Source organism: Strigops habroptila, chromosome 12 (genome assembly GCF_004027225.2).
Source record: "Strigops habroptila isolate Jane chromosome 12, bStrHab1.2.pri, whole genome shotgun sequence".
Lineage (NCBI taxonomy): Eukaryota > Metazoa > Chordata > Aves > Psittaciformes > Psittacidae > Strigops > Strigops habroptila.
In genome coordinates, this window is record NC_044288.2 from 5,970,507 (window position 1) to 5,995,973 (window position 25,467).

The window sequence follows — 25,467 nt, forward strand, 5'->3', positions numbered from 1 at the left end:
AGACACACAGTCATAACCCTGAGTTTAGAACCATGCTATCAGAGAGCCTCCTGGAGACTAAAACACAATTTTGTTATTTAAACATAATACTAACATCCCCTTTAACTCCCAACAAGTTTTGCATGTGCACAAATTTGAAAGAAGCAACAAATTCATGGCAAATGTCATCCTTTGCAGAGGAATGCACTGCAGCACAAAGAAATGAGATGCTGTGCCTGAAGAACACGAAGAACAAAACTGACTTGTGTCCAACTATAAACTCTTCTTTAATTAAGAGGTAAATGCTTTGCATGACAGTTTGGTTATACAGTCTAATGAGAGAGAAAAATTATTTCAGTTATCAAGACATCTCGGATCACTTGGCAGCTCTCCCTGCCTGCTGCTGCTTCTCACTCCCAATTCCAGCCAGGACTTTGGACTATCAGTTGAATTTTCCTGTTATCCAGTAAAACTGCAAACCACCAGCTGCAGGCTGACTCTCAGCTCCTTGCTGTAGGAACTGTCTGGAGTTAGATACAGTGGGAAACTGTGGTTCCATCAGAGCGATGTTTAAACACATCCCAGATGTGTTGAAAGGCAGATAACCCACATATTCCTGTCATTTCCTTCAATTTCTACCAGAAATCAGCTCCAGAAATATCCCAACACCTTCACCACTGAGGAAGTGAAGCAATAAGGATGAAACAACTTGTAAAGTTCACCCTGTGAGTCAAAGAGCTTCCACCGCAACTCCAGAGGAAATCTCCCATTGTATCTGACACCACACACGTTCTGGAGCAGAATAACTTTTGACGGCACCTATGAATCATTCCCCTTCCCTCCTCTACCCCACCCACAAAAAAGTGACTTTTAATGGTCCTCCCAAATCACTACTCTTAACGTGGAAAGAGAGAGGCAAATTCTCAGAGGTTTATCTGCCTGAAGTTTGTATACAAAAGTGACCAGAAGATCAAATGTGTCTGTAGTGCTTCATTAAAACACACCACACTGGAGTAAAAGAACCCAAACACAACAATTTGACACTTTTAACACAAAAAGCTGAGAACTTTGAAGGAACAAGTTATGAAACGCAAAGGAAGACATACAGAGCGCTCTGATTTGACTCAGTTATACCCCAGAGCATCCACAGCCCCAGTGTTTTAAAGTACCTGCCTTTTGGAGGCTTACTCAGCACTCTCCTGGTAAAAGTGCGATGCATGGCACTGAATTTGAGCTGCTTTTACTGTGCTTCACCTTTTTGCAGGGAGCATTTTACAGCTGTTCCTCAGTTTACTTGATTTCACCATCAGCCGCTCCCCAAACAGCCGGCTTCACATCCTTCTACTTTAACCTTCTACTCTAGGCACGCTGCCTAGATTTCACAGGCTAAGCCTACCACACAAAGAGGAAGACACCTACAGCGCTGCTTCACCCGGCACATGCTTCCATTCTCTACTCCAGGTACACTCACAACCCTATCCTTGTTCCCCCACTCTTGTTCTACCCCATATTTTCCCTTCACACACACAAAAGGCAGCATCGATGTTGTTCTCCTTTCACGACAGAACTTTAACCCTTATTTGCTCCACCACGGAGGGTTTGTGTCCCCTTGTGCCAACACTGATGTGTGTGGCTGCAAGGTTCCCCAAAACATGGAATGTTAACATCCTTGTAAACATTACCTTGTAACACAGCAGACGTGGAAGGACCATCCGTCGTGCTGGACATGGCACTGAGCAGGCTGAGCACTGCTTCACAGCCTGCTTTGCTGAAATCTAGTGTATTGTAGCCTAATACAGGTAAACTCACACCAAAGAAAAACTACGAGGTTTACAGGCTCCCCTTACAGATCTATTGCTTCTGAGTCAACCAGAGTTGTACCAGTTCTAAGGAAAAGTTTATTTAACAGACAAAGCTTATGGCTGAATTCCACCAGTGTGCTAAAATCCAGCATCTTCCTAAAATAGCTTCAACTCCACATACACCTCATTAAGCAAGAATAGCTTAGGTGGTGAATTTTTACAGCCAAATCCATCATTAACTTCCATCTCTGTGCGAGTTATGGAGGTATCTACACAGGAGGAGGTGAAAATGCACGATCTGCATTGGCACCTTCAGTCTCACGTTGTCACCAGCTCTTGGAGTGACAGACACGGAACTCCAGGTAGCTCCTGCCCTTCCCTTCGCCATCCAACTACATCACAAACACTGCCCAAACCTGAACTCTCCTTCCACTGTCCTGCCAGGCTTGAAGAGAAATTCTCTCAATAAACTGAAGTTCTTCCTCCGACTCTCCAAATACATTTTAAACATCAAGTTTATACCTACAGAGCGCGGGTGCCCCATATAAAGGGATCGAAGGACTGAAGGTAAACCCCATAAGCTCTCAGGCTGGTCGTGCTGCAGCAACAGTCCCAAGAGCCTGAAAATTCGCGTGCCCAGCGCCCGGCCGCACAACGGGCAGGGCTCGGACGTGCCCGGTGCGGGGGGACCGCCGGTGGGTACCCCCGGTCCCGCGGGGAAAAGCTCCGGTTTTCAGGGCGGTATCTCCCAGGCACCATCACTTACGGGATTATGCAAGCCGGCCTACAGCCGCCGCCTGGGAAACACGAGTTATGAAATGCGGAAAAATTACTTCTCGACTCCCTTGGGCACTGGGGACCGGGCGGGACACGCTGAGCGGGTCCTCCGCGACCGCAGCCGGACCAACACGGGGGCTCCGGCGGCTCCTCCCCGCCGGGTCACCACGCGGCGAGCCCGCTCCGCCGGGCCCCACGGCAGAGCTCCTGTCGGTCACGGGGGAGCCGGGGCCGGGTGCGTGTAAAAGCCGCGCGGTGAAGCCGGGCCAAGCGGCGGGGCCGCGGCGCAGGGCCGGCGCCTGGTTCCCCCCCCCCCCCGCCCGCCCCATCCCGCGGCCGCCCGCGCTCACCTGCGCTGCCGATTTCCATTCATGGAGCTGGGCGCAGCCGCCGGGGGCTGCGGGCTCCGCTGCTCAGCCGGGCCCCGCTCCCCGCAGGCCGCGGCCCGGCGCGTCCCCTCCGCGCCCGCAGCTCCCGCTCCCCTCAGGCGGCGGCGGCGGCGGCGCGCGGCGCCCCCCGGCCGGAAGTTGCGTGTCCGCCCCCGCGGCCGCAGCGCTTGATCCGCTCCGCGCGCGCGCGCCTCCCCCCACCCCCCCCTCCCCTTTCCCCGCGCCGAGCGCACGCGCGCGCCCGGAAGTCCCGCCCCCGCACGCCGCGCGCGCCCTTCCTCCGGGGGGCCGGGGCTTCCGGGAGCGCGCGGGAGGAGGAGATGAGGATGAGGATGAGGAAGAGGCGGGGCCGGAAGTGGGCGGGTGCGAGGAGCGCGAGCCGCTGCGGTTGCCCGGCAACGGGGGCGCTGGGGCGGGAAAAGCGGCGGGAGCGGCCCCGGCGGGGAGACGCGGCGTGAGGGGAGCGCTCAGGGCAGCGCCGGTGCCCGAAGGGGCTGCAGGAGACCTGGGGAGGGGCCTTGGACAAGGGCCTGTAGGGACAGGCCAAGGGGAATGGCTTTAACCTGCCAGAGGGGAGACTGAGATGAGCTCTGAGGCAGAAGCTCTTCCCTGCGAGGGTGCTGAGGCGCTGGCACAGGGTGCCCAGAGAAGCTGTGGCTGCCCCATCCCTGGCAGTGTTCAAGGCCAGGTTGGACACAGGGGCTTGGAGCAACCTGCTCTAGTGGAAGGTGTCCCTGCCTGTGGCAGGGGTTGGATGGAGATGATCTCTAAGGACCCTTCAACCCAAACCAGGCTGGGGTTCTGTGATTCCTTCCTTCAGCCTGCCAAACATACTGAATTTGGGTACACTGAACCAAATAAACCCCTGATAACTGTACATCATCCTTCAACATTGCCATAACAACCACAGCACTGACATCAGGCTCCTGTTTATTTTTCCAACTTGCAGAGGAGCCGTGAGCCTCCAAGTAACCAGGGCTGACGAGAAGAATGAAGCCCGTGACTCACTACATCAGCATAAAGTCGGAGCATCCGTCTGCTCTTTTCTCAGATTTTGGCAGTGCTTTTAACAATGTTTAGTACCACTTTGCTATAGATGTGGTACACAAACTGTCGCTGAACAAGCTGAGGGTGAAACGAGCAAAGCAACTGTGTAACGCGTGTGGAAGCGACTCGGATGTACCAGGCTCAGCCCCGGGTCAGGCACTGGCACCCTCTACCCCAAAACACCACTTTTTTCTGTAAGAACAGTACATTGAGACTTGTCCAAGCAGGTTTGAACCTGCTACTTGTTATGAAGAAATTATACCCCCTCCTTTCCTGGTGGTGAAAGGGGCATTTCCCCATAGAAAAAACTGAGGAGCTACTAAAGAACTGGGCCAGCAGAAGAGGAGTTTGAGATTCATACTCTAGATTTCAGAATCATTATTAAGAAGGATCATCCTGGAGACTGCCAGTTGTGTCAATGTAGTTACCGGGTAAGGTGCACAGTAAGGATTCTAAAACCATGCAAATTGAAAGTAAATGACTAATATTCATTTCCTTGACTGGAATCCTGAGAGGGAAGGGGAAATGTGATCACCGAGATCAAGCAGATACAGCAGAGGGAGGCACCTCTGCAGAATGCACATACTTTAGAGGTAGGTGAGCACTTCTGGTTCTGCTGTAATCAGAATCCCAGGCCGGGGCTCAAATGCCAACCTAACATCCGAAACCAAGGAGCCCGACCCGTGTTCCTGGCCTTCAGACCCGGCTGACAAGGCACCTCTCACAGAAACTGCAGAAGATGATTTCTGTTGTATGGTAGGACCCAGTTTAAAATAAGGTGCTATAACCTCAAAACCAGCAGGAGGATGAACCAAGTGCTCTGTTTGGTACAACACATTCTGAAGGCTACAACGCAAATCAGCTAATGGGTACGTGTGTGCCTCTGGCAAGGGCTTCCTTAAAATTGCTTCAGTATTATTCAAACCCCACTTAGAGCTCAGCTGCTAAATAATCCATCGTCTATCAATAGGTACATCAATACACATCTGCAGGGTGAAGCATAAGTGGATCTAAGAATTCAGAGGACAGGAAACAGCCTCCAGTTTTGGACCCTATGACACAAGCTGTTACCATAGGAGAGGACTAGGATGTTTGCACAGAATTCCAAAGCTGAGAAAGGTAAAACAACAGAAACCCAGAGGATCAAGATTAACCCCAGTCCAAAAGGGGTCCAAAATCTGTCCACTTGCAGCACCGTGGAGCCAACGGCCTTTTATAGCCCCAGAGCACACAACACAGCTGGAAAAGCAGTGTATTTTGATGCACCATCCTGCTGTCTAACGACCCAAGGGGCTCAACTTGAGTCAGTTCTCAGGCAGATGACGTTCTAATAAAAAGCAGAATTGGCTCCCATATTCCAAGAAGTTTTAAGCACGTATTTGTTCACTGAAGTGTTTCCCTCATTTAATGAAATCTGGAAAGTGACGGGGTTTGGATCCTCTGCAGTACCTGATGCAATCCAGCCACAGCCAGCACTTCACCCTCCGTCCCCAAGCCTCTCCCGAGGGCCAGGGCTGCGCATGAACCTTCCCCACGCAATCTGACTCAGGAGTGTCACCCCAACGTGTTCACATTGCTTTTATTTAGGTCTTCTGCCAACAGTTACAGGGTAACAGACACTTGGGACTGCAGAGTCAAAGTTGCAAGCAAAAATCAGGACCAAGGCGAAAAAAAAATAAAAATAGAAATCCACAAAGGCAATCAAATCAAATCAAATCAAATCAATATAAATACAATGTTCTGGAGCTCTTTAATCAGACTGTTTTCTTTAATAAAGAGGTGGTTATGATCTTACAGTATTTTCTTTTGGCCTAATCCAAGGATTTTGTTACTCTTCACCAGTCTCAATTCCACGCATACAAAAAGAAAAATTGATATTCAACCTTTAAAATATAAGCCATATTTTCTTAATAAAATAAGTTTTGTGCTGCTGCTTGTTTAGTAAGTACTGTACATCAACTGTTCACGTCTATTTAACAAACGGACCATACAGAGTTCAAGCTAAAGCCAAAAAAAAAAATAACCCACAAGAAAAATAACAACCCAAACAGAGCGTCTCGTAAACACCCTATGTACAGTTCGACACTTGCTCGTATAAAGGAGGTACGAAAGGGGCTAGAAATTGAACACAAAAGCACTGGAGTCCTGCAAATTTTCTTTCACAACTATTGAAGTGCAAATCACTCAGGCAAGATATGGATTCACTTGTTTATTGCTGTCCTGCTGTCTGGCTTTCCCTTCCTGAAAGAATCACATTCTTTTATGTCACACTCATTTTTCCAAGAAGAAAACCTTCCGCGAGGCAACGTTGAATGCTTGGGCTTTTGGACACTAAAGACATCAGGTCTTACGCTTGTGAATACCAGAACACCCCGACCGCTCCTGAAAGCTTTGGGGAGAGGGCTGCTCTGCCCTCTCGCCCCCATTATATTCACACAGGAGATAAGGGAATCAAACAGCATTCAACAGCTGATGGGCAAATCAAAGTTACTCCTCTTCCCACAAAACGGCAGGCACCCGGAGATGCTTCCAGTTGCAGAAGGAACACGTGTGCATGGAGAAGGCAGAGACTCGGGAGCCATTTGGGATGTCTATGTGGGGTTTGTGGCTAACTACAAATCCTGATATGTATCTGGGTTAACACCTATCCGCTACGGGCAGCAAAATGCACAGCACCTCAACATGCAGTTACTCGTTTGCATCTCGGACAAGAAAAGGGTAGAAATGCTGAATGCTGGAGCCGCGTTGAAGGTACAGTGCATAGTCCATTATACAAAACATGCGGGTAACTCAAACCCCTTCTAAATGTCTTCAGAATGGAAACAGGGTTTAAAGGGCACAGCAGCTACTGAGTTTGGCTTTTTTTACTCATTCAAACCCAAGAAAACCCAACGCAGAGGGTGAAATAAGGGCAGAACACAATCTGCAAGTCAACAGCTGAGAGTTTCAGAAGCTGTGAAGCTTTCGTGTAGTTAAAATGCTGTTAAAAGTAGGTGCTACATCAGCAAGTCTTCATTCATAGTTTTCTATGAACAGCCACCTTACAAATGAGTGCAAATCTTAAAGGTCCATTTTACATTTCAAGTCTCAAGGTTACAAAAAATTGTTACAGAGCAACAAGCTGTTTCTGTAAATGCCCGCACTATCTCTTTTCAAATGGTTAAAAATGGCACGTGCTATGCCACAGCTACTAAAAGACATTTCAGAATCCTAGACCCAACTAAAACACTAAAATAAAAAACTAGAAACCAAACCACCTTTGCCCCTCGCTGCAGAACAGCAGCCAGGGGCTTTCCATCGTAATGCTGGTGAACAAACTGATTTGCAGAGAGAACCTTGACCTCAACCCCGATCTTATCCTTAACGAGGAGCTTTCTAACACAAGGTGAGTGGGTACAGCCCCTCTGAGATCATTTTGCTTGCAAGGAACATAAGCCAGAGTTCTGAGGATGAGATGGAGAGGTGCTGAATTTGTGTCACTATGCAGGCACTTGTGTATAGGAATGTAGGCTTCTCACGTTGATGCTTAGTGTTGATGCGTTCCCTACTCTCTAAAAGCCTTCCTAAGAGTTTGCTATCCTACTGACCACGAGTAGTTCCTGGTCTCCTCCCCGTCACCTTGCAGATATACAGCAGTGGAGGTTGACACAAGGTGCAAAGGAGAACACAAACGAAACACTGTTGTCTTGAGGAAAAAAAACTGGACTGTGCTAAACGTAGGATCTTCACAAAACGTGGCATCAGTGGGCTCAGCACTTAGTTTGCATAGCATATTGATGTCTTCGCTTTTCACAGACACGTTGCCCAAAAAAGAAAACGGGTCGAGTGAACTCCCACTGCTAGGACAGATCAAGGGGCCAACATGACCAACGTGGGGTTTTTCATGAAGGCAAGTTTAAACGTCATGAAGTACAAACCAAAAAGGTGTGCTTCTATCCACGCGTACTGACATGGGGCAGTGCTTGTGGTGGATCTGCCTTGGAAATGTGTTCATGGCTGGCAGGAAAACGAGAACACTTAAAGCTCTTCCCTGGAAGAGCGCGGCAGGAGCATGCGCATCATTTGTTCTCTCGCAGGAAGCGCTGTGCACACTTTCATGTACATAACCCAGATAATGTGCCCACACAGGCATTGGGAATGAGTTGCTACTACTGCCCCACTGTGCACAACGGTCATTCTGCGCGGCAAAACGAGTCTGAAAAGCAGTCACTATGTTACTGTTGGGAAAAAGGCTTTTTTCTTCTGTTACAAACACAAATCAGGAGGAGCTTCCCCCATGACAATAACAAGGATTTCATCATTCTGACTAAAGGAACAACTCTGGTGTGCTTTCAGAATAAAACAAAACCCCTGTGCATGAGATCAGTGATACCATGACACGAAGAGCAGCAAAACCTAGCAGCAGAGGGGGGGACAGTCTGGAGGTGCTGGATTTGGGGTACATGGTACTTCGGGAAGCAGCCGACCCGGGCAGACATGCGCTGAATGCACATGGGAGGTGGGTGCTGAGGAGCACCCGGCGCTGCACGGACTGTGGTTGGTAACACTCATGGGACAGGGAGCGTTGGAAACCTCTGGTGTGAGCGCACAGCCTCGGGAAGTGTGGTGATGTAAACTCTGACAATGTTAATGACTCGTGTATTTTGGCAACAGACTCGGTATCGTATAAAAATAATGTTTAGTAAAAAAATCCCGGTGTCCATCATAAAAATTCAGGGAAAAAGAAAACCAAAATGAAAGGGAAAAAAAAAAGTAATCGATAGTGATTTCTGTCCTCATGGGATGAAGATGCCCCCATTTGTCAGAAACAGTTTTAAATAACAAGTAGTACATTGGAAAACAAAAAATGGGTCAGCAGCCATTAAACGTGTCCTATATGAAAGTGCAACATCTTTCAATGGAGTTTAACCACCATGAGGTTGTGATCTAACATAAACTGCAACTGAGGACCATAGAAATTAACTCCTTCCGATGGAAATATGGACCACCATCAAGACAAGATTACTGTTTTCCTTACAAGATTAAAAACATGGAAATTTTGCAGCATCATAGTAAGGCACTCACCCATGGAAAAGTCTGGACTGTTGCTTCAAACGGCAGCAGCTAACTAGCTTTTAACACAAGGAAGACAGTTCTCAGTTCCGAGCTAAGTGCTAGGGTGCCTTACATTATACGGGGGGGGGAATCGTTCAGGGGGCGGGGAACTGTTAGTGTTAGAATTCTCCTATAAACTAGTTGTTTGTTTTTTTTTCCCCTTGACCCATTAAAGCATCTCATAGTCTAAAATATTAGTTTTATAAATCTAGTCTTCTGTTTTAAGGCTCTAAAAATCCCCTCCCCCCAACCCACACAAAAAATACCTACCAGCGCCTGGTGGGCAACGGAGGACCAAATCCGCCAGTTCACAGTCAGGAGTCTATAGTATTGCATCTTAAAAATGACAACCTGCTTCCGCCTCCCGGGAGGAGTTTTCTCCCTTCCTCGAATGCCTTCGTGTGTTTGGTCAGGTCAAAATTTTGCAAAGCCAGAAAAAAATCAAAAAAATAATCATCGGTTTCTTCCAATCCTCCAAAGGTGTTGGCTCTTCTCTGTCCCGTGGTGCTGGTCTCCTGCCTCGAATCGACGCTGCCTGCCCTGCAGTGATTTCTCATTGGAAAATAAACAAGGTGTCCCAATGCTTCCTTTTTTGTATGGCTCCTACAAATCTGAAAGCTTTCTTGAGTGAGGTAACAAAAGGCTTTCAAGCAAAGTACATGGTACGTAAAGTGTCCTGATGAACCTGCACAGCCTTCGCCAAGGCCTGGGGGTCTCTGCCGTTGCTCTGTCCAGATATATGGCTGCCCTCACCACTGAAAATCAAGGAAACCAACGTGTAATTATTTCACATTTCTCTTTCCCCCAGGAACGCTGAGAAAACCTCTTGGAGAGCAGAGTCTGGCAGCACAGGAAGGCATCTCACCACAGCGTGCAGGGATGCGGTGAGTGCCAGCAACTGTGCTTGGCACTGCAGAGATTCCAGCACCTCGAGGTGGCTGGTAATGCTCAGACACCCCAGGGATGCTCCTCCAGGCCCAGGCTTAGCTTGGGATGGGATTTAACCCTCCTTTACCCCCAGTTTCCCCTAGGCTGGGACCTAAGAGGATGCAGTTATGTGCAGATCTCCCCCGGACCGAGGATCTGCTGCAGCACTGCTTGGATTCAGGCACTTTTGACCACCCCTGTGGGCTGAGAGCCCCCTCACCTATCGTGCTCCTTGTCCACGAGATGGTACCGTGCTCTGAACGCCACCAGCCGCGCGTAGTACGCCGGGGCCGGGATGGAGACGGAGCGGGTGCAGCGCACGTAGGTATGGCACAGCTGGTACGTGAGGATCTGCAGCTCATCCGCGGTGAACCGGTTGTCATCCCAGAGGACATAGTAGTGGGATGGCCGGCTTGTACCCTGGGAAGGAGAGGGGGCAGCATGAGAGCTGCTGCCTTGCGTCCTCATCATCCCCTCCCCGATCAAATCGACCCGTCAGAAAAGGAGAGATGCATGTACTTCCCTAACATGAGAACCCCACACGCACAGAGGCACCATGAGGCAGGAAAGCCCTTAGCACTGATGTGCAAACCGGCATTAGTGCCACTCATGCCCACGCGCTGCTGTCACTGCACAGCCAACTGCACCACACCAGCTCCTCGCTGACCCAGGCCAGCTCCCCACCGGCCCTGCAGGAGGAGAGGAAGCCAGCAAGCCTCCCCTGCGGAAGCAGCTGTGGATTAAATGAGTGCATTTTTCGCAGTACAGTCTCTGACTAATCTTGGCTGCCTGAAGAAAGGCAGCTGCAGAGCAAACCGCCTGGCCCCAGCTCTCCCACCCACAGCCAGACAACAGGTCCCTGCTGACAACCAGGCGCCCCAGTGAGCCCGGCACGCTCAGACACCAGCTGACAAGCTGCTGAATTGGCCACTCTGAAGGAGGAAAATCTCATTAGAGAGATCCTTGGCTCCAGGAGAGAAATCAGGTACGTGCCACAGAATGCAGCAGCAGTGCAGTCCTGGCACCGGCTTGCCAAAACCACCGCCAGGGCAGCTTGGATGGAGCTGCCCATGTCTCTGGAGCTGCAGGGAAGCTCTGACAGGGCTGGGTCAGAGGCATGAGAGCATGTTCTGCAACAACAGCCAAAGAACACCAGCAGCACCACAACAGCCAGCTCTGCAGCGCAGTACCTGAATGCCTGCGTGACTGCACAGGTAGAAGTCGAACTCAAAGGGGTGGGTGATATTTGTATCCACTGTTGTTCCTGCTGGGATGTTCCCACTCTTCCCAATCTACAGGAAATAGAGAGAGATATCCAAGCACTGCAGAGTTTGGTTATTTCCAGCTGCCTAGAGCACCGTCCGTAACGCACTCGCCCTGCAGCAGGGCCACGGTGCAGGGTCCCCATCTCAGCACCTCGATTTGAGAGCACTATGCAGAGCTGCTCCCCGAGTGCCCGTTACAGGGGGACAGCAGCAGCTCATCCTGCTCTGCTCCCTGCCCCAACAGGCTTGCTGGCATTTCCTGCAAGCATTAACACCAGGCACCACTTGAAGACAGAGCAAACGGCATCAGAAAGAAAACAGGCAGGCGAGAGCTGGGCACTGGCCCATCCTACTGCAGAAATGAGGATTAAGTGAGCAAAACTCCAGGGATCCGTACAGAGAGTATGCCAGAGTCTCTGCCATGATCAGAGTATGCCAGAGTCTCTGCCATGATCCGGGTGCAAAACCGGGTGCCGGTTTTGCACCCGGATCAAAACCTGTCCTCAGTTCCCAAGATTAAATCTTCATGCTCAGGTAGAGCCAGAGTCTGGTTAGGCTAGATCTAACCACTAAATTTAGATCAAATCTAGGAAAAGCTACAGCAACTGATGTTACTGCACAGCACACACGAACGAGCTATGAGCATGCAAGGGGTTATTCATCCTGTCACGTCAGCGGCTACAGCTATCACCAAAACAACAGATGTTTTCAAGCTGACAGAGGCTATTTCCAGAGAGCCACCAGGATCATCAGCACCCAGCAACTCATCGTAACAGCAAACAGCTGTCTGGGTTTCTAGAAGCAGCCTAATCCTCATGGATGCGGGACTCAACCGAGCAGCACGTTTCATTCAAGCAGGAGCTCTCTGCTGCCAGAGGTGAGCTTTGGCCTTGGCAAAGTCAGGGCTGGCTCCTCCTAAGGGATGGGGATAAATCAGCCTCGTCCGACCCTGGCACCCCGTGGCACTCACCCTCTCGTTCTTGTCTGCACAGAAGAGACGGGTGTGATGCCTTTTCTGGACGACAATGTAGGTGATGCCAGGCTGGTAATCCTTTTCCAGTTTGATGCAGGCATCTCGGATCGCTAGGAGCTCATAGTGAAGGATCTGGAGAGGCAGTGGGCATGCAGAGTGAGGGGACACGCCGGCACCCAGCCATCCCTAAGGGAACCGACAAGGATCTGAGGGGTCCTCACCTGTGGGAGCTGCCCCTCGGGAACACCGTCGCGGTAGAAGATGATCCTGGTGGGTTTGAAGCGGGTGGATTTGTAGAACTGGATGAGGAGCTCCCTCACCATGTAGGACAAGTCCTCGATGATCTCCTGGCGAGGACGCTGCACGCGCACCGTGGCACAGTACCGGCTGGGGTGGGCATCCATGCTGCCCACAACCTGCAGTGACAGAGACAGGCCAGGGCCACAGGTTACAACGGGAAGGATGGAGGGGACACGGGACATTCCCACCTCCGCACGCTTCCAACACCCACAGCTGGCAGTGGGCAGAGCACCCAAGCTCGCACGAGATGGGACAGCAAATACCGGTCAGGCAACTAGCGCCCCAACGGGACATCTGTGGCCATGGCCACATCCCGGTTTCACTCTGCCGTGCCCTTTGCAGTGTTTATGGGAATTTCCAGGGAGACAACTTGGCTGGTGCCACTGAGTGGCTGTGGGGGCTGTTGCTGCTCTGGCCCTGCAGGACAGGGCAGGGCAGGGACACCTTCCACTAGAGCAGGTTGCTCCAAGCCCCTGTGTCCAACCTGGCCTTGAGCACTGACAGGGATGGGGCAGCCACAGCTTCTCTGGGCACCCTGTGCCAGCACCTCAGCACCCTCACAGGGAACAACTTCTACCTCAGAGCTCATCTCAATCTCCCCTCTGGCAGGTTAAAGCCATTCCCAAATGGAGCCACTCCCAAATGGAGCTCTAGGGTCTGGGCTGCACCACCGGAGCTGATGTGCACAACAGAAATGTTTCCTTTGGCTTCAGCCACAGACCCCCTTCTATTGTGTAGTTAACAGCACACCAAGGACAAGACCAAGGCCATCTGAAGGCTCTACCCTCCTCCTCCCCTGCAGCTTCGAGAAAGCTCTCATCAAAATTAAGACAAAAAAACCCCACCGTGGTCCTGCACAGCAAAACACAGAAGATGTTTTCGGAGGAGCAGCGCTGCCGCCAGGAAACAGACTGCTCTGTCCCACCCACACCTACAGCAAACAGCCAAAAGCATTTCCCAAGCCCTTCTAATTAAGAAAAAAACCCCTCCTCCAAAGATGCATTTGCATGCCAAGGAAAACCTGAGCTGGGAGTCCTGGAAAGTTAAGAACTTAGTAGGAAAATGCTGACGTGCTTAATTAAACCTGACACTCTCCCTCCCTGTAACAACGTCCTACAGCCTGGCAAAGGAGAGGAGCTGCCACCCAGCCCCACCAGCATGCAAGCGGCACTTCATGGATGGATGCTCATTATTCATTTGAGGTGAAGGCAAATCCTCCTCCCCAAAAGGCTCAGAAGAAACAGAGTGACCCCAGTTGCCCCCCATCCCCACAGCCCCAGCTCTCCCGGTTGGGGAATGTTCCTCCCAGGGCTGCACTGAAGAGGAGGATGCCCAGAGATGATTCCAGTGAGCACCGTGGCAGCACCCAGCTCCCCTCACACCCTGTCCCTGTCTGACAGCACTCATGGGGTCCAGCACATCACCAGCCCCATCTGCTGGCAGCTGCCAGCTCTCCCAGTGGCTCCCCAAAACTGCAGCTCTTGTGCAGAGCGGCAGGAGGGGATGAGGGACCCACGGCCCCAAAAGCGGGATGAGAACACCCGAAAGAGCATGGGACCACCTCGAGAGGTGTCACCACAGGGACTTCATGGGACACACGGGTCCCATTCCAGCTCCTGCATCCCTGCAGGGCTCTCAGGCACCAAGCCTGGCTCTGGACAAGGAACTTACAGCCGTTATGGAGGGTTTCTTCCCATCTCCTGCCGGCGGGTGGGTGACATCGGCCCCAAGGAAGATCACCGGCTGCTGAAAGACAGCAGAGCTGGTGGGAGAGAAGAGAAAGCAGCAGTCAGCCATTTGGGGCCGGGGCAGGGTGATGCACAGCCCAATGGACATGAACAGATCACACAGATGACATCTCCCAACTTCCAGGCTCCGGCCTGAGCACATCAGCAGCTTATTTACAAGGCGAGACAGGCTGAAAACCTCAATTTCAAAGAGCTACTTCCCACAGCCACCCACAGGCTGCCTCTTCCCCAGGTAAATCCAGGCAGGCAGCACCGCCAGGGACTTGGAATTAAGCCGCAAAAACATAAGAGGCAGCAGCCATACAAACCGCTGGTGAGGCACAAGGATGTTGTTGATCCCGCCAAGCTTGACGTTGATCTTGAGGCAGAGGTTGGACAGGGTCTGCGGGGAGGTTTTCACCACGTTCTTGACCTGGACACACTGCGTGGCCATCCCCAGGAGGGTATCCCCAACACGCTTCACCTCGGCTGCGGGCAGAGGAAGCAGGTGAGCACAAAGCAATCAGCAACGTGCCGCTTCCAGCAGCATCCTTGGAAACAGGGAGAGAAACCACCGCAGGAGGAGCAGGGAGGAGAGAGCCCTCTCCTCTCCCCGCTCGCCCCAGCCCCACACGCACCATACACTGGTGTTTTCCCTGGCAGGATGACAATGATGAGCTGAAGCCCTGAATAGGTGTTCTTGAGGTGTCGAAACATGGGCTCCACACTGTCTGCGCCCTGGGCGTATTTGCAGAAGCAGGGCTGGCCTTGGATGGGCATCCCTGCGTCCTTGGAGATCTTGCGCAGCTGGTCTGTGAAGTTCCTGTGCCCGGGAGGAGAAGCAGTGAGCCCGGAGCCCTCCTGCACGGCACCGAGCGAGAGGAGACCCACGGCAGGAGCGGGTCAGGACATCACATCCAGCAAGTGCATGGTGCAGGAAGCAAAAGACCAGCACATGTCAGAGCTGACCTGTCCCCTCTTGGCGCCCTCCTACCCCAACACTGACTCTTCCTGAAGCGATGGGGCCATCAGCCATCCTCTGTTGGATGGCTGGAGAAGGGGGAGCAAACCTGCTGCCTTGGACAGCTCACACTTTGGATATTTGGATTGCCAAGGATAAGACTAATGCAGTGAGAGCTCGAGGGAGAACAGGGCTCCCAGCTCTGCGCCAGAAGGGTCAGAGGAGCAGTGCGGTGTCTCTCCCACCTGCACCCAGTTACTACAGACATAGAGACTTTAAGCTGCTCCAAACCATCCCTACATTAACCATGCCAAACACAAAACACTCGCCTCAATGCATCCACTCTGGGTCAGGAGAAACCCACGTCCCCAGCAGAATCCAAACCCAAAGTGACTATTTCCCTAAATCAAATAAACTGCCCCCACTCGGTGTCACTTTGCTAACAAAGCAGAGAATGTCTAAGCTACCAAAGCTCTTCAGAAAGCCTAACGCTTCTCTGTTATAAAAACCCATGGCAAGTTAGGATGTTTCCTACATGAATTACATTAGTTCAGACAGAGTATTAAGGAAACTTAATTCAACATCCCTCACAATCCCATGTCTCTGAGGAGATCCAGCTTAGAAGAGTTCAATACAGCTTTTGGGCTGGCAGTAACAGATCACAATACTGCAGCTTCCTAATGCAAAGAGCAGATTGAGGAGAGCCTGACTCTCCGCTCCTATGTGCCAATATGCTCACCCCAAGCTGGCAGGCTCCGCGATGGCTGTTTGCAGCCAGCACAAACAGTCAGGCGCTCCGGATAAACTAACAGAAACAAGACTGAACACCCAAATCTGAACCCAGATCAAATTTGTACCACGAGCAATTAATTGAGCTGCGCATAGATCAGGTATTAGCGATGAAGGACGTGCAGCCCCAGGCTGGGAGCAGCAGGGTGGGACCACACGAGCCCCAGCTCCCCCCACCCGCAGGGGCTGCCCCTTTCCTTACTTCAGCACCTCCTCTCGACACTGCTTCTGCGGGGCAAAGCAAGCAATGGCCCAGACTTTGATCTCAATGCCGTTGTAGAACTGCTTCCCTCGCATGTCCCACACGCCCTGGTTGGGAGTTGCAATGGCCCGGTTCTGCAAGGCAAACAGTCAGTCAGAGCACTGCCCCACGCCAGCAGCCCCTGGGGAGCACCCAGGGAGCACGTGCCGTGGTTGTGCTCCCCATTGCCAAGCCTCCCTGCACTGCCAGGGTCTGCCATGGGCAATTCACCATCTCAGCTCCTCAGCGGTGATGGAGAATTCCCCCAAGCTGCTTACCCTGAGCATCCCTCTCCCCTTCAGCTCACATTTTTGTCACTGAATGACTCTTGGCTACAACTTTCACAACACTTATATTGATAAAAAAACCCCAAACCCAAAGCACTGTGATAAAAAACTCCAGCTCTAACCTACAAACGTGAAGGCAGCACAAGTTTTGCTCAGAAACAACGTTTTCTGGTGTGAAGGCCTCTCTCTGCACAACACAACTCAGCACCCGGGCAGTGCAGCCCTGCTTACCCTGCCTCCGTACTGCAGGATGGGCGCCGGCAGGACCCTCCCCGTCACCTCCGTCATGTCATCCTTAACCTTGATCCCAAACTCCTGAATGTATGGATCCAGGTTGTAGCTGGCGTTCTTCATCTGCAAAGGGAAGGAAAGGCCATGGGAGGGAGTGAGACCAACTGCTGCATCCCACGCAGCTTCAGCTGGCACCTCAAGTCCTGTTCTCTACAGAGCTGCAGACCTCTCTGTAAGGAGAGGGCAAGTGCTTTAACACAAAGGGTCAAACCCTGTCCTCCAAACTGACCCCTGGGGGACCTGATTTTTGAACACACTGACCAATGCAACCCACAGCAGAGCCAGGTTTGTGTTCCCCTGCCTTGCCCCAGGCTGACCTGCAGACAGAGCTCCCGTACCACCGCCCCACAACACACACTCCCCACATTCACCCACAGCCGGGGTCATTTCTCTAATTTGTTTTCCTATTTTTAGTTCCAGCTCCCTTTGGATCAGGTTCCATTAGTGTGAATTTGCTGTACACGAGTTTCCACAGTCACTTTGAGCTGGGCTCCTCTCTGCAAGTGTCCGTTACACCCATGCAGGCATTGCTGAGCTGGGATTCAGTTGGGAAGAGGGGAATAAACCCAAACCATTAATCCCACCAGCATGTCCTGAGCAGGCTGCAGCACTCCAGTGCAGAGCAGCTGAGGAGTAGGACCACAACAAGGTTGTGATGACATGATGCTGTAACCCGCTATCAGAGCCACAGCCCTGAGACCGTCCCTCCCGTCCCTCGTGCCACCTACCAGGCGACTGATTTCCTCCTGCCTGTCTGGCGCAGACCTGGCTGTTGCTTTTATCATGGTTGACGTCTGATTGTCTGTGAGCTTCTTGATGCACCGCTGGCCTGCCACGATGTTACACACCTGCATGGGAGGGGAGAGACATGGGGAACCACGGCTGAGCTGCCCCGTGGGCACAGCACTCAGGCCCTGCCAGCCCAAAACCAGCCCGAAGCTCTTGCCAGGCCAACACTGAGTGCTCACAACACACGAGCTGATACTCACCTCCAAGGGCAGGTACGTGTGCTTCTGCTCCTGGCCAACCTGGAGACAGGGTAGGTGGGGGTATTTCAGCTGCAGGTTGTATTTCTGCTTGAAGTACTGAGCCACTGTGCACTCCACTGTCTGACCGCTCTCCAGCTGCAGGGGAAACCTGGCAAGGGCAGGACACGAAGGGGCACCTACTCAGGACAGACACTTCCAGACCTCAAGCACTACTTACTCTGGCTGGGAAGAGAGGGAACAGGCAGGCTCCCCCCCCACCGAGCTACCATAAAAGAAAATAAAAAGCACAACAGTGGTATTTTCGGAAATGGAGTCAAGAATACTCTGACCCCAGTGTGGGACTCGGGTCCCTAAATAAAGCTCTCCCTCACTAATCCAGCTAATCAGGGCAAATGTTTATTGCAGGACATGCCACACATGCCACTGTCAGGTACATAAATACAGCACACTGGCACTCAGGAGGGCTTCTGTGCCTGGTGCCCTCCCTGGGAGCTGAGCTGAGCCCCAGGGAAAGGTTAACCAGCCTCTCCTGGTACACGGATTGGCGCCGGGGCGGGCAGAGCACGGGGGACAGGAGGGCTGCATCTCCCTTCAAACCCACAGGAATAAAAGCTCAGGGCTGAGGGGGTGCTGTGTTGTCAAAACCCGAGTGTGACACCCAGCACCAGCTGTTCCCAGCTCCATGAAGAGCTCTGTGAAAATGAAGAATTCAACTGATATTCTTTAGGGAGGCCAAAATTAGGAGAGCCAGCCCGAACACCCTGGTGAGACATCACATTCCTTCTGCGCTCACAAAGCCCCAGGGCTGGCACCCAGGGGTGCTGGAGCACCAGGGAAGCGGGGTGCACGGGGTGACACACACATGAACCCCATGAGATACACCTGGAGGTGGGGTTGTGCAACGAGGAAATGTGGCTGTGGCCGGGGAGGTGTCCCTACTGCAGCGGGGGCTATGAAGCCTGACAGCGCTGGCACCAGTGGTTTGGTAATGGGCAAGAACTGGGAGAAGAGACCTCCTGCCAGTGCTTGGGTTTGTGCAGCACGAGCCCGAATTTCTTGCTGTGTTTCTTTGTTTTGGGCTTTTTTTTGCTGTTGCAGGGAGCAGGGCAGCCCCCGACACCCAGGGGTGCCCAGGCCCAGCCTGCCCCCTGGCACACGCACACGATTTCAAGGCAGGGAATCACTTTGCCCCCTGACAAAGCTGCTGCTTTGGCAGTGTCTATTTTAAGAAAGAAAAAAACCCACCAAACTCAGAGGTAAAAACTAGGACAATTCCTGGCATGTCAGCTCCCGCCCGCTGCAGCGCGCTGCCTGCCAGGCAGAGCATCCTCTGCTCTCCCGCCGTCCCCTGCACCCCGCTCGCCTTCACCACAGCCCAAACTGGCTGCAGAGCCCCAAACACATCTCCTTTTGCCATCACAGCCTTTCCCTAACGACACCAGCAGCTGCTGAAAAGGAGAACAGCTCAGATTTTTCCAAGGGCAACTTCCCACCCGCCTTACGTCTGGTGGCTGGCCGGCCGCCTGGTAACGTTACACACGCGGTATTTCCTCTTCATCTGCCCGCAGTGGGTAACCTCGACTTTCAGACCTGATGGGAGACAGGGACACACAGCAGAGTCACTGGTAAAGACCTGTTCAGGGTGCAACTCCTGTTCCCGCCCCACCGCTGCAGGGGCTGGGTGGGAGATGAGCCGCAGGCAGTGGCTGGGGCAGCTCAGGCCGGGTTCCCAGTGCTCTACCTTTGATCTCCTTGGTGAAACGCACTCTCTGTGAGTCCGTCAGGGGCTTCGGCTGCTCGTCGATGTTCCGGATGTCCAGCACCTCACACATGAACTCGATTACGGGCTGGGCTTTGTAGAATGCGGTGGCCGACACTGCGGGACAAGTACCACGATGTGTCTCTGCTCTCTGCCAGCAGATGGACCTGGCCAAGACCCGGCTGGATCCAGCCTCCTCAGACATCCCCAATCCCACCACTGCAGTTCCCCAGCATGAAAAAATACATCACCATCAATGTTGAGCATCATCTTCCACATGGCAGGCCTGACCGACTGGTGGAAACCAAACCAGACCTCCCGGCCGCCTCCCAGGGGGTGGTAGTAGCCTTCGGGAGGGGAGAAGAAGGAGCGACCGACAGGAGTGTACCTGCAGCCCAGGGCAAACCAGGTCAAACAGCGCCCACCAGCAGCGACTGAAGCACCCCCACAGCCCCTCTGAGCCATCGCCCGCGCCGCAGCTGCATCACCCTGGTTATTTCTGTTGCAGGAGCACCCAGAGCAGCACGGCCACCTCCTCCCAAAGACCATCGAGGCCAGTCCCAGCCACAGCAGCTCGCCAAGAGCAGCCGGTCCCCACCCCAGCATGCTCAGAGCCCACGGCACAGCCCCTTGGTACCTCATGGAAGCCAAGTGTCTCATGGCAACATCCAGCGCCTGGACGGACTCCAGGGGGACGGGGATCTGCCCGCTGACCAGGGCCTCGTGCAGCATGCGCCAGCTCACGATGGCCATCCATTTGATAGAGACCTTGAATATCCTGTCCTTGCCTTCCCCCGGGATCGTCACCTCAAAGTCAACCTGGGTGCAGAAGGGAAGGGGAAGCAATCACAAGGGCATGTAGGGACAGGACAAGGGGAATGGCTTTAACCTGCCAGAGGGGAGATTGAGATGAGCTCTGAGGCAGAAGCTCTTCCCTGTGAGGGTGCTGAGGCGCTGGCACAGACTTTTCCCAGAGAAGCTGTGGCTGCCCCATCCCTGGCAGTGTTCAAGGCCAGGTTGGACACAGGGGCTTGGAGCAACCTGCTCTAGTGGAAGGTGTCCCTGCCTGTGGCAGGGGTTGGAACTGGATGAGCTTTAAGCTCCCTTCCAACCCAAACCAGTCTGGGATTCTATGATCATGGCATCCCCGCAGGCACAAGGGGAGGGGGCCAGTTTTAGCTTGTCCTTCCCAGACTGGAGGCAGGTCACGCCGCCAGCACGGGACTTATCGCTCCTTCTTACCCGCTCGTTTCCAATGGGTAAGGCCGTGACAGTGTAGATGTTCTTCTTCCCATCGTAGACTGGCTTTCGGTCGCCAAAGATCTGCGGTTTGAAGTGCTGTACCATGTACTCCACAACTTCCCTACGCAGGCGAGGGGGCAAGAAAGAGGGACGGGGGGAGAGAAAGAAGAGGTTCATTTTGCTGGTTTCTTTACAGCCTGACACCTTCTGCAATCTGCCTGGTCCCTTCCCAGGGCACTGCGGAGCCATGGGGCACCAGAGAGCAGAGCTGATTCCCCCTGGGGCAGGAGGGCCTTGGTCTTGCCCTGCAGCTTGGTTCATTGGCTTCAGCACACGCGGGGCGGGAGGGGACAGGCAGTGAACAGGACATCAAAAGAAAAACAAAGAATAGAAAAGTACGTGATGACCCAAGGTCTGAGCTGCTATTTTTAAACAAGGGATTGCTGCCAAAATAGCACAGCTGCTTTGAAGAAGCAGGGACAGGACCTCCAAGGCTGTCAGGGGCAGGAACCAGCGCTGCTGCACAAACACGGCTGGGGGGCTCCAGCCACACATGGGCACTGGCCATCACTGTGGCCCTGCCACAATGTCACCCTCATGGCTTCCACTGGTGAAGACAGAGACAGGCACTTATGGAGCCTCCACAAGGAAACTGGAAGCGGGGAATGAGTGCCAAAACCTCTAATACTTGCCTTACCTGTTGACTCTGCGTGGGCATTTGTCGGGCTTGATATCCACTTCATAATGATACACATCAATCTTGGGAATGTCCACTTCAAAGTAGTTGGCCAAGAGCTTGATGGGCTTCCCGACAGTTCCTATCCCGGGCCGACGTGGCGCTTGGAATACCTGCTGCAAGGGGGGCAGGTATGCGCCTGCAGCTGCAAGGAGAGAACCAAGGAGAGATCAGGAGGGCTGGGAGACAGACAGACAGACAGACAATGCAGTTACGGCACTCTGCACCACCGCATCTGAACCAGGAGGCCTCCCACTTACTCGTGCTCCTGGCAGGAGGTGGTGGTGACAGAATTTGGACCAGCACAGCTGGAAACAGCTTCCCTGGGCACCATCTGGCAAGCGATGGCCCCAGCCGAGCTGGCCAAGGGCAGTGCCAAGCCCTCTGCTCTGCTGTGCCATGCAGATGTCAAACCATCCACCAGCAGAGAAGTAATCTCTGCTTTGCCTTAAGGAAAGGAATCACCCAGGACCATGCGTGGCAGCAGTACAGACCTTCAGAGGACAAGGGACTCCTGGCCATGTGCACACCCATGTCCTGCTGTACCTCCCTATGAATTTGGGAGGTAGCAAAGAAACAATCCCAAATCCCCACTTCAAGCAGTGTGGCCCCAAACCCATAAAGAGGGAAGTATAGTTTTTCCCACAAGGCCCATTATACAGACTAAGGAAGCTCTGGAGATGCAGGGATGGGTACCAGTGCCCAGCCATGGGGCTGAGCTGTGTTTCTGAACTGACAGCACCCTTGGACTCAAAGGTATCTTATAAAATAACCCCGAAGAAGCACTCAACACCGCTGCTCTCCGAGGCAAGATCTGCCCTTCCTGCCCTGTTCCCACTCTTCCCATCTCAGTTTCCACCTTCTGTTTGGCTCTCAAACCCCAGGAGGCCTCGGCCGGCCGGGTGCGGGGAGCGCAGCGTGTGGGTACCCGGAGCGCTCCATCTGGGTGGCCAACTGTCCCCGCCAGCCCCGAGCAGCGTCCCGGCTCCCACTCAGCCTCCTGAACACATGGTGCTCTTACCACCCCTTGCTCCCATCCGCTTGCTTTTTCAATCCAAATTTCAGTTCCAGGCTAAAAATATAGGAAGTGGAAAAACAGAAGAGCAGCAAACTGAGCTTCAGACCCGCTTCTTACTTTTGCACCCCATCTCTGCATGACTTTGCCTGCTGATGGAAGGCCAGCGCATCGCAGGACACCAAGGGGATGGGATGAGCCCTGTGAGCATCCATGAGCTGAACTTCCCACAAAGCCAGAAGTCCGGGAGCTCCAAACTCTGCCGGGAACACCGAGCCTGGGGCTAACCTGGTCCCAGCATCTCCTTGGACAAGGCAGGATGGGACTCAGAGCAGCCCAAGGAGTATGATCAGGATCTCCACAGGCACAAGCAGCTGCTCCAGGACCACGGCAACTGCCCGAACACCCCAGACACAACCGGCTGCACCACGCTCCCGGGGCAGCTCGTTTTAATAAACTGATGTTCCGAGGAGCTCCTCGCGGTGTAATTCATGTCTCCACATGATGAACGTTTCTTGGCAATCGCCGGCTCCTGGCTGCAAGCTGATGCATTCTGAAATTATGGTTTGCAATCTGAGGCGTTTGCCAGCGCTGCTGAAGCCGCTGGTCCCGGCTCTGCCTCTCCAGCGAGAAGCCGCGCAACCCACTTGCAAGACTTGCTGGAGCACAGCCCCTCGCTGCTGCCTTCCCTGCAACCACATCACAGAACCAGGGAATGGTTTGGGCTGAAGGGACCTTAAAGCTCATCCAGTTCCAACCCCTGCCACGGGCAGGGACACCTTCCACTAGAGCAGGTTGCTCCAAGCCCCTGTGTCCAACCTGGCCTTGAACACTGCCAGGGATGGGGCAGCCACAGCTTCTCTGGGAAAAGTCTGTGCCAGCGCCTCAGCACCCTCACGGGGAAGAGCTTCTGCCTCAGAGCTCATCTCAATCTCCCCTCTGGCAGGTTAAAGCCATTCCCCTTGTCCTGTCCCTACAGGCCCTTGTCCAGAGCCCCTCTCCAGGTTTCCTGGAGCCCCTTTAGGCACTGGAGCTGCTCTAAGGTCTCCCCTTCAGGAGCCTTCTCTTCTCCAGGCTGCCCCAGCCCAGCTCTCAGCCTGGCTCCAGAGCAGAGCTGCTCCAGCCCTCGCAACAGCTCCGGGGCCTCCTCTGGCCTCACTCAAGCAGCTCCACATCCGTGCTGTGTTGGCGGCCCCAGAGCTGAACGCAGTACTCAAGGCCAGCACCCACAGTTTCTCCTCTTTTGGACCTTCTCACCCCAGCAGCCGTGTATGAAGAGGGCAGCATCTCCATGTGCCCACCTCCACGTGCCAACAGTGTCCCTGCAGATGCAGGGGACACAGGGCAGCAGCCACAGCTCTGGAGAGGAGCTGAAGGAGGTTTGGCGCTGGCAGGAGCTGCGCTGCCAAGATGTGACTGAATGGTCCCGCGCTCATCCCACAGCCCCGGCGCTGCACCGGTCAGCCCGAAAATAACTGCTGTACAAATCCTCTCACCGGAGGATCACCAGATGCTTTGTGAATGTAAAGCCTTACAATGAGGATCGTGAATCACAGAGGAAGGAGTCGGCCTCCAGCAACACAACATTTGGCTCAGGAGTTTGATGAGAGCCACGAGACATTGCAAACACAAGAGAACGTAACAGGGCAGCTTGGCTGGAGGGAGCAGCACCGCGATGGCAAGGAGATGCTCTGAAAGGCCAGGGGAGGACACAAAACCAGCACTGAGTCCTGGGCTGGCCCAGAGGGTTTTATTTTGGTGACAGCAGACACACGGTCCTCGAATGTGATGAGCCCAGCCCCAGGCTCGCTGCAGGGCTCGTGCCACCCGCCCGGAGCTCACCCTGCAAAGTTGGGAGCAGTAATGACTTTTCCTTTCTAAATTACTTTGAGATCCAAAGAGCACAATCTGGTGCAGTGGTGCCCACCCAGGACTATTTGTAAGGGTGATGACATGGGATCAGCCAGCACAGGGAGCGGGTCCAGGGGTGATGCTCAGTGCCCAAAGGGAGCTTGTGACTGCGGCTCTGGCCTGGCCTTGGCTGCTTTGGCCCAGGTGGGAGAGAACCCAAAGCCCTTTGGTGAGCACACAGGCTGGGCTCGCTGCTGACCACACCGGGATGCTCAGGGTCCCCCCATGACCTGCCTCAGTGCAAATCCTCCCAAAAGCCACCCTCTGCCTGGCTCAGAGGATGCTGTGGCAGGGACAGCGCAACGAAATGTGCTGGTTCCTCTTCAGTAGAAGAAAACTCCCTAAAACCCACCCAAACCACCCATAGACAGGGGGGCTTCTGCATACCTCAACTCTCCATGGCGAAGCTGTACAGGCTCCCACTTTGTCATGTAAATGTGGGCGCGCGGGGCCGGGGGCTGGAGGGCCAGTGCTGTTCCTGCGCACAATGCGGGCAGTGAGCGGGATGAAATCCGCCTGCCATTAGAAATTCAGCAGCCCGGGAGAAATCACAGACTTTGGCACACAAAAGCCGTGCCCTGGGGACGCGCCGGCGGCGGGAGCATCGTCCCCGGCGCTCCTTTGCTGGGAAGCACCATCGGGCAGAGATGCCGGGGAGGGCAGCGCTGCCAAGGTGAAAGCGCGTTCGGGGGAATTAGCACTGGAATATGCTTTGTTTCTGTTATTTATTGTAACAGCTGGGGAACACGACCCACTGCCCAACAGCTGCCTGCGCCCGGGAAAAGCCGCCGGTGGGACGGCATGAAATTACCATGTCATTTAAATCCTCTCCAGCGCCGCATTCAGCCAAGGGGCCACGGGAACAGGGCGAGACAAAAGGGAGTTTTATTGCGGCGGCGGCAGCGGGTCTGCGACGGCCCCTTCCCCACGCACCCGGCCCCCAAAACACAGCCAGGAATCGGAGAG

General features: G+C 53.5%; 1 protein-coding gene across 7 annotated transcripts in view; it reads right to left on the reverse strand.

The window, feature by feature from the left end:
* The window catches only part of LOC115615465 (protein argonaute-1), a 55,142-nt gene that overhangs the window by 26,266 nt on the left and 3,409 nt on the right, over nt 1–25,467 (reverse strand). For 3 of the 7 annotated variants that reach the window (XM_030503586.1, XM_030503584.1, XM_030503587.1), the window contains exons 2-5: nt 21,537–21,720; nt 20,840–20,960; nt 20,235–20,416; nt 19,849–19,985 (exon numbers count right to left, since the gene is read on the reverse strand). In XM_030503586.1, coding sequence (XP_030359446.1) covers nt 19,849–19,985; nt 20,235–20,416; nt 20,840–20,960; nt 21,537–21,720 — 624 coding nt within the window. Of the gene's footprint in view, nt 1–2,547; nt 2,569–2,908; nt 3,153–5,556; nt 9,844–10,235; nt 10,436–11,205; nt 11,308–12,250; nt 12,386–12,474; nt 12,670–14,224; nt 14,316–14,609; nt 14,770–14,918; nt 15,104–16,232; nt 16,367–16,789; nt 16,913–17,577; nt 17,698–17,838; nt 17,987–19,340; nt 19,429–19,579; nt 19,715–19,848; nt 19,986–20,234; nt 20,417–20,839; nt 20,961–21,536; nt 21,721–25,467 lie in introns of those variants that run through there. The other 4 variants (XR_003994059.1, XM_030503589.2, XM_030503588.1 and 1 more) reach the window with 4 other exon arrangements.